This window comes from Chinchilla lanigera, unplaced genomic scaffold (genome assembly GCF_000276665.1).
Source record: "Chinchilla lanigera isolate Chin_1 unplaced genomic scaffold, ChiLan1.0 scaffold00009, whole genome shotgun sequence".
NCBI classification, from domain to species: domain Eukaryota; kingdom Metazoa; phylum Chordata; class Mammalia; order Rodentia; family Chinchillidae; genus Chinchilla; species Chinchilla lanigera.
Window position 1 is genome coordinate 14982956 of NW_004955410.1, and position 7319 is coordinate 14990274.

The 7319-nt window shown below is 35.5% G+C and overlaps 2 protein-coding genes across 2 annotated transcripts in view; one reads left to right on the forward strand and one right to left on the reverse strand.

Moving 5' to 3' along the window:
• Lrrn3 (leucine rich repeat neuronal 3) overlaps positions 1-3941 on the forward strand; it is a 32596-nt gene extending 28655 nt beyond the window's left edge. Inside the window, exon 2 of the mRNA XM_005377312.2 lies at positions 1002-3941. Within this exon, the coding sequence (XP_005377369.1) occupies positions 1363-3489 (2127 nt within the window). The 5' untranslated portion in view covers positions 1002-1362 and the 3' untranslated portion in view covers positions 3490-3941. The remainder of the gene's footprint in view (positions 1-1001) is intronic.
• Positions 1-7319, reverse strand: part of Immp2l (inner mitochondrial membrane peptidase subunit 2) — an 852239-nt gene that overhangs the window by 415169 nt on the left and 429751 nt on the right. The window lies entirely within an intron of this gene.

The window sequence follows — 7319 nt, forward strand, 5'->3', positions numbered from 1 at the left end:
GCTGCAGGAGGAGAAGCCTACCTGTGTCCCCGCTTTCCTGCACAACCAACGGGTGAGCTCACCAGCAGTACAACTGTGCAGAGTATACACCTAAAAGAGTATACAACCAAAGAGTATACACCTAAAAGTGGGAAACTATTTTAAAAGAGCACATATCAGAATGACAGCTTGTTTTCAGATTGTTTATTTCTCAGTGATAAAGACATTGGTCCATTTAAAAGAAGGAATATTTAAGTGTGTGCTTTATGGATGTAGTAAAGTTGCTTTTTCATTGCTAGTGACTAATGGAACATAAATTATTCTCCAGCATAAACAAAACACTCAAACATTAACCTGAATTTCAGTTAAGGATGATCATATACTGGCATATCTACAGTACGTTAGTAAGTTAATATCTTTTAAATATTACAAAATGCAAGTGACTTTATACAAAGGACACTACGCAGAGAAGTCTGAATGACAGTGGGAAATCCAGCTAATACCATTACTTGTAGTTCATTTAACAATCATTTTCTAATGTTGTCTCCAAAAGTTATCTCTAAGAGCATAAGAACTACACTCTAACTCAGTTAACTGTAATAGAACAGTACTATTTATTTATAGCCTTTGCATTTTGCCATTTTAAGAGGAAGAAAAAAATCCATCACCATTGAAAGGTTACTTTTTCCCCTCTAATTATTAGAGAAATTAAAAAATATGTTAAAAGCAAAAGTATAAGCAAGGAGAAATCTGAAGTAACAGAAAAATTCTGGACATATTTATTATATTTACTGAAACTTCAGCCTTCTAAAGATTAAATTTGTCAGCCTGTCCAATGTCTGGACCAAGAATTCTCAAGAATGGTCATAAGCTCAGTCATCAAAATGCACTGAAGTAACTGTAGACTCTAAGGGTATCACTTATATGTGAAATAATTAGAGGTAGTCTATGGATATCAATTATGGTTTTTTCATTTGTACTAATAATCTTTCTCTTTCTTTTTATTCCTTCTTTTGTTTCAGTTAGCTTAATGCTGCTGTTCCTGCAATATTGAACAAGCATGGGATCTGAATAGTGCAATCCTAAATAAATGAATTGCTCAATCTCCTGTGATCATCTATACATACACCATCTTCAAAAAGTACATCAGTTTTCTATCATCAAGGAAATAGTGACCTCCTTTTCTCCAATATGCATGACATTTTTGGTCAGTGCAGTTGTGGCACTCACACTTATATCCATGAAGAAAAACTCTGCAGTTCCTTGGCATTCATCATTTGACAAATGCAAGTATTTTCTGTATCAATCAGCTCTTACTGAACTTACGAGCAGTGACTGTGGAATCCTCAAGGGCCCATTAAATTTCTGAAGAAGAAAGCTAAGATGAAGGACATGCCACTCCGAATTCATGTGCTACTTGGCCTAGCTATCACGACATTAGTACAAGCTGTAGATAAAAAGGTGGACTGCCCACAATTATGTACATGTGAAATAAGGCCTTGGTTTACACCCAAATCCATGTATATGGAAGCATCTACAGTGGATTGTAATGATTTAGGTCTTTTAAATTTCCCAGCCAGATTGCCTGCTGACACACAGATTCTGCTCCTACAGACTAACAATATTGCAAAAATTGAGTATTCCACAGACTTTCCAGTAAACCTTACTGGCCTGGATTTATCTCAAAACAATTTATCTTCAGTCACCAATATTAATGTAAAAAAGATGTCTCAGCTTCTTTCTGTGTACCTAGAGGAAAACAAACTTGCTGAACTACCTGAAAAATGTCTGTCTGGCCTGAGTAACTTACAAGAACTCTATGTTAATCACAACTTGCTCTCTACAATTTCACCTGGAGCCTTTGTTGGCCTACACAATCTCCTTCGACTTCATCTCAATTCAAATAGACTGCAGATGATCAACAGTAAGTGGTTTGATGCTCTTCCAAATCTAGAGATCCTGATGATCGGGGAAAATCCAATCATGCAAATTAAAGACATGAACTTTAAGCCTCTTATCAATCTTCGAAGTCTGGTGATAGCTGGTATAAATCTCACAGAAATACCAGACAATGCCTTGGTGGGACTTGAGAACTTAGAAAGCATCTCTTTTTATGACAACAGGCTTATTAAGGTGCCCCGTACTGCTCTTCAAAAAGTTGTAAACCTCAAATTTTTAGATCTAAATAAAAATCCTATTAATAGAATACGAAGGGGTGATTTCAGCAATATGCTACACTTGAAAGAGTTGGGGATAAATAACATGCCTGAGCTGATTTCCATCGACAGTCTTGCAGTGGATAACTTGCCAGACTTAAGAAAAATAGAAGCAACTAACAACCCCAGACTGTCTTACATTCACCCGAATGCATTTTTCAGACTCCCCAAGCTGGAGTCACTCATGCTGAACAGTAACGCCCTTAGCGCCCTGTACCACGGTACCATTGAGTCACTGCCAAACCTCAAGGAGGTCAGCATTCACAGCAACCCCATCCGGTGTGACTGTGTCATACGTTGGATTAATATGAACAAAACCAACATTCGATTTATGGAGCCAGATTCACTATTTTGCGTGGACCCACCTGAATTCCAAGGCCAGAATGTCCGGCAAGTGCATTTCAGAGACATGATGGAAATCTGCCTCCCTCTTATAGCTCCCGAGAGTTTTCCTTCTAATTTGGATGTTGAAGCTGATAGCTATGTCTCTCTCCATTGTCGAGCTACTGCGGAGCCACAGCCTGAAATCTACTGGATAACACCTTCTGGTCAAAAGCTCTTGCCTAATACTGCGACAGACAAGTTCTATGTCCATTCTGAAGGTACACTAGATATAAGTGGCATCACTCCAAAAGAAGGAGGCTTATATACTTGCATAGCAACTAACCTTGTTGGTGCTGACTTGAAATCTGTTATGATAAAAGTGGATGGCTCTTTTCCCCGGGATAGTAACAGTTCTTTGAACATTAAAATAAGAGATATTCGGGCCAATTCAGTTCTGGTGTCTTGGAAAGCAAGATCCAAAATTCTCAAATCCAGTGTTAAATGGACCGCCTTTGTCAAGACGGAAAATTTTCATGCTGCCCAAAGTGCCCGAATACCAGCAGATGTCAAGGTATATAATCTTACTCATCTAAACCCATCCACCGAGTACAAAATTTGTATTGACATTCCCACCATCTATCAGAAAATCAGAACACAGTGTGTGAACATCACCACAAAAGCTTCGGACCCTGATAGAAAGGAATATGAAAAGGGTAATGCCACAGTTTTAATGGCCTGCCTTGGAGGCCTTCTGGGGATTATTGGTGTGATGTGTCTTTTCATCTGCCTCTCTCAAGAAATGAACTGTGATGGTAGACACAGCTATATGAGGAATTACTTACACAAGCCAACCTTTGCATTCAGTGAGCTTTATCCTCCTCTGATAAACCTTTGGGAAGCAGGCAAAGAAGAAAGTACATCCTTGGAAGTGAAAGCAACTGTTATAGGTGTGCCAACAAATATGTCCTAAAAAAAAAAGGAAACCTACTTCAAAGAAAAACTCAGTATTGAAGTTGTGCTACAAAAATAGGAAGAGAAATATTACTTTCTATAAAGAAGGTGAAGCTTCACCAATGCTGCTCCTGACCAATGGAAATATGTACAAGTTCAGCATTTTAATTAACTGGCTTCAAAGGGTACAGTGGCAACCAAATAAAATAATTCCATTTTCTAGAACTTTCATGTAACTTTTATGTCTGGACTCCAGTTAAAGTGGACAAAAACATTTCTGTATTTTTTTTAAGTATATAAGAGTAGTGGAACTGAGCAATACCTCCTCCTGTGTTGTATTACACATATTAGCCACGAGTTTTTGCAGTGACCAGATAAAATTAATTGACACGTGGACAAATTCTGTAGAGTAGACACAGTGAGTATGTGGACCTCTTTTATAAGGAAAAATACATTTTGGATTAAAATCAATTGCTTTTGTCTTGTTTTGTTTATAAATAAAGAATTATTTCTGGGGAATATCATATGATTAGATATTCAAATTAAAGTTTTCAAAAACAAAGTTTGGAATGCTAAGGGTAACACACTTTTATGGGGTTGTGTGACTACATTTTAATAATGCAAAACTGGAACTTTACATTTGACCAACATTAAAAAGAAATCACAAGACTGTATTTAATACTTTGATTATTGACTGAAACACATCTCCCAGGAAACATGTTCACTTAAAGATTTTCTAACAAGTAGCCTTGGAGTGGATTTAATTATTAAATTCAGATCATGTAAATCCAATACCAGAGAAATTTAAGTCTTATTTGAATAATTAACAGTAGCATAGCTTCAGGTTGCTTCTTCTGAAGAGAATAGTACCAAATTTCAGTTGGACTTACGATCTAGGTGTAGTTTTTCAGTTCTCTCCATGACTTTAAACATGTAATGACCCTCACTAAACTAAGCAAATAATAATCTACTATGACTGAATCACAGCAAGGGAACTACAGGCTCCATCTGAAAACTAGGATTTTAGAATTTCATCCTAAAATATATCAGATTGGTAGCAAAGTTTGTCAGATTGAACTTTGTGAAATTCTACTTTTATTTAGTTCATCCTTGTATAAAATTATGGAATTGGGATAATTCCAGAGTTCAAGTAAAAATTTGAGAGGACAATCTGTTAACTAAACACTTCTGAAACTAATTTAGAATGAAAGGAAACAGCGTAGTGCAGTCCCCTGAGACTATATTTAAGGTGCCTAAATAACACAGTTCAAAAATTCCAACTCGCTGAAATGAAGTGTCAAGAACTTTACTAGTTGTTTAAAAATATTATATAGAAAATGAAAGAACTTCACCTGGGGGAAGAAAGAAAAACTAAGATCACTGAAAGTTTTATTCATTTTTTAAAAAAGCCTCACAGTGTTACAAAAATAAGTGTATTTTTGTACAAAGAAAAACACCGTGAAAAATTGGAATACTCTATGCTTCAAAGCCATAGTTTTTAAAGGCAAAATATTCATCTCTGCAAAACTACATGGCTTCCATGTTAATTGCTGTTGTGCCTGCTAATAAGTGTTTAACTTTTCTTACAATAGCGTGCTGCATATTATCACCATGTCATTGGCCTGTAAACATTTCCAGCACTGTAGTCATATCAACTTATTTGTTAATATTAGACATTTCTTTTGTGATGGCATTGATAGTTTCTAATTAAATTTTAGCTGTTTTTGACAATGTGGAAGGTAATTGTTATGAACTCTCTAAAATGAAAGGACAAACTGTGTTAATTTCAACACAACCAAAATGTGGAACTTCCTAATTTAATGTGTTTCTCAAACACAAATTTTACAACTGGATGAATCGATATCAAACAGAGAGGCTGACATTAGAATTCATCAGCAAGACATGCTCATGCATCATGAGAGGTTTCAGCACCACTGACAGAGGTTTTTGGAGCTCAGCTATTTGTCAAAAATACCTGGGCTGAAATACGACCTGTTAGGATGCAGGTATTGTATAGATCAGCAAGAACTTGAGCAGCTATCTTCTGCATTTCTTTTCAACTTACATTCATGAGAAACAATCACAAACATATACAGCTGAGAATACATTTCAAGCTACCTCCTTCCTATGAAAATTGTTATGAAATAAGCCCTCTGACTAGACAAAAAGTAGGAAGCAACTGTAAGTAACTCTCTGGGAAAGAGAAAAGCAATCCACCTGCTAATTATTCTCAGGAAATCCCAGTTACTCTCAGAAAATCCCACAACTCACAGGTGTGAAGTATTTTTGTTATAGTCAAATACATACAGATCCTCAGAACAAATCATGATCCTACTTATTTGCTTAAATTTTAATCCAAAACAGCGAGGAGGAGAAAATGACATTTGATTCAGTGATAAGAATAGTATTTCATATTCCCTATATTATCTGCTAAATCTCAACTAAAACTAAGCAATGGTCAGAGTACTCAAAACATAAAACCAAAAATTTTGTTCCACATATGGATGCACCATTTGCAGCAGTGAAGTTTATTTATGACAAAGAAAACTCTAAAGTTTATACCTTTACGGATGGCAATTGATCAGCTTATCTTGTACGAAGAAAGGTGACTTTCACAAAAATCTTTTTTTAAGGGGCTGGGTATGTAGCTCAGCAGCACAGTGCCTGCCTGGCAAGCACAGGTCCTGAGTTTGATTCCCAGTACCAGAAAATGCAAACAAATGATTTTTTAAGAATTACATATTTTGTAGTTTACACTACAAAACAAAATCCCTATTTTCTGAAAAGAAAGAAGTCCAACTGAATACAAAAAAGACAGTCATGCATTGCATAAATAAGTTTCAATAGACAACAGGTTGCATATACAAATCTATTCTCATAAGACTTCAATGGAGCGAAAAATTCCTCTCACCTAGTGATGTCCAAACTGTCCTAACATCATAGCACAGTGCATTATTTATGTGGTGATCTTGATGTAAACAAACCTGCTATGTTATGTGTTGTATAAAACTATAGCACATAAAATTATATTCACAACACAATATGTGGTAAAGGTAAAAAATGACTATATTAATGGTTTAAATATGTACTACACTTTTATTACTATTTTAGAACATAGTCTCAGTTACAGTTTACTGTAAAACAATATCCATGTTATGCTGGGAATAGCCTCATATAGCTCAAGCTTACCATATCTGCTAAGTCCATCAGAGTCCACATAAAGAGACCTATACCACCCGGCTTTGCTTAAGTACATTATGTGATGCTCACACAATGTTGAAATCAACTGCTGGTGCAGTTCTCAGAATGAAACACATCCTGAAGCTAGGCATGGCTGTATATGAAAACACAGTGTGGAGCAAGATGTGCTCACTGTTAGTAAATCCAAGCAGCAACGTGCTACCACTTTTCTAGGAAAAAATGAAACATTTCAGTTTTTATTCTACTTAGACAGAAAGTTTTTAATCAACATTGTCCATAGACAAGCACAATGTGGAAAAGACATTTTATCTTTTTTTATATTGAAGAAATACAAATGGCAAGGCTATTAGTCAGTGAAAAAATAGGCGTAAGTAAAACAAATGCCCCCTGCATCTAGTGACTTATATTTTACTGAATTTCATTCTAGTTCATTCTTTTAAAATTTGATTTTAAGGAGAAAAAAATAAAACAAAATTTCATAACAAGATAATAGGAGAGTGACAATGGTTAATACATTGGGTATTGTTACCTTCAAAGTAGTTTCTCAGAGTACAAGATATAGGCATGAAAAAAAAAATTGTTCAAACCACATTAGAACAAACCTTTCTTTTCAATGAACTAAGAGAAATTAGTAGAATAACTATCAAG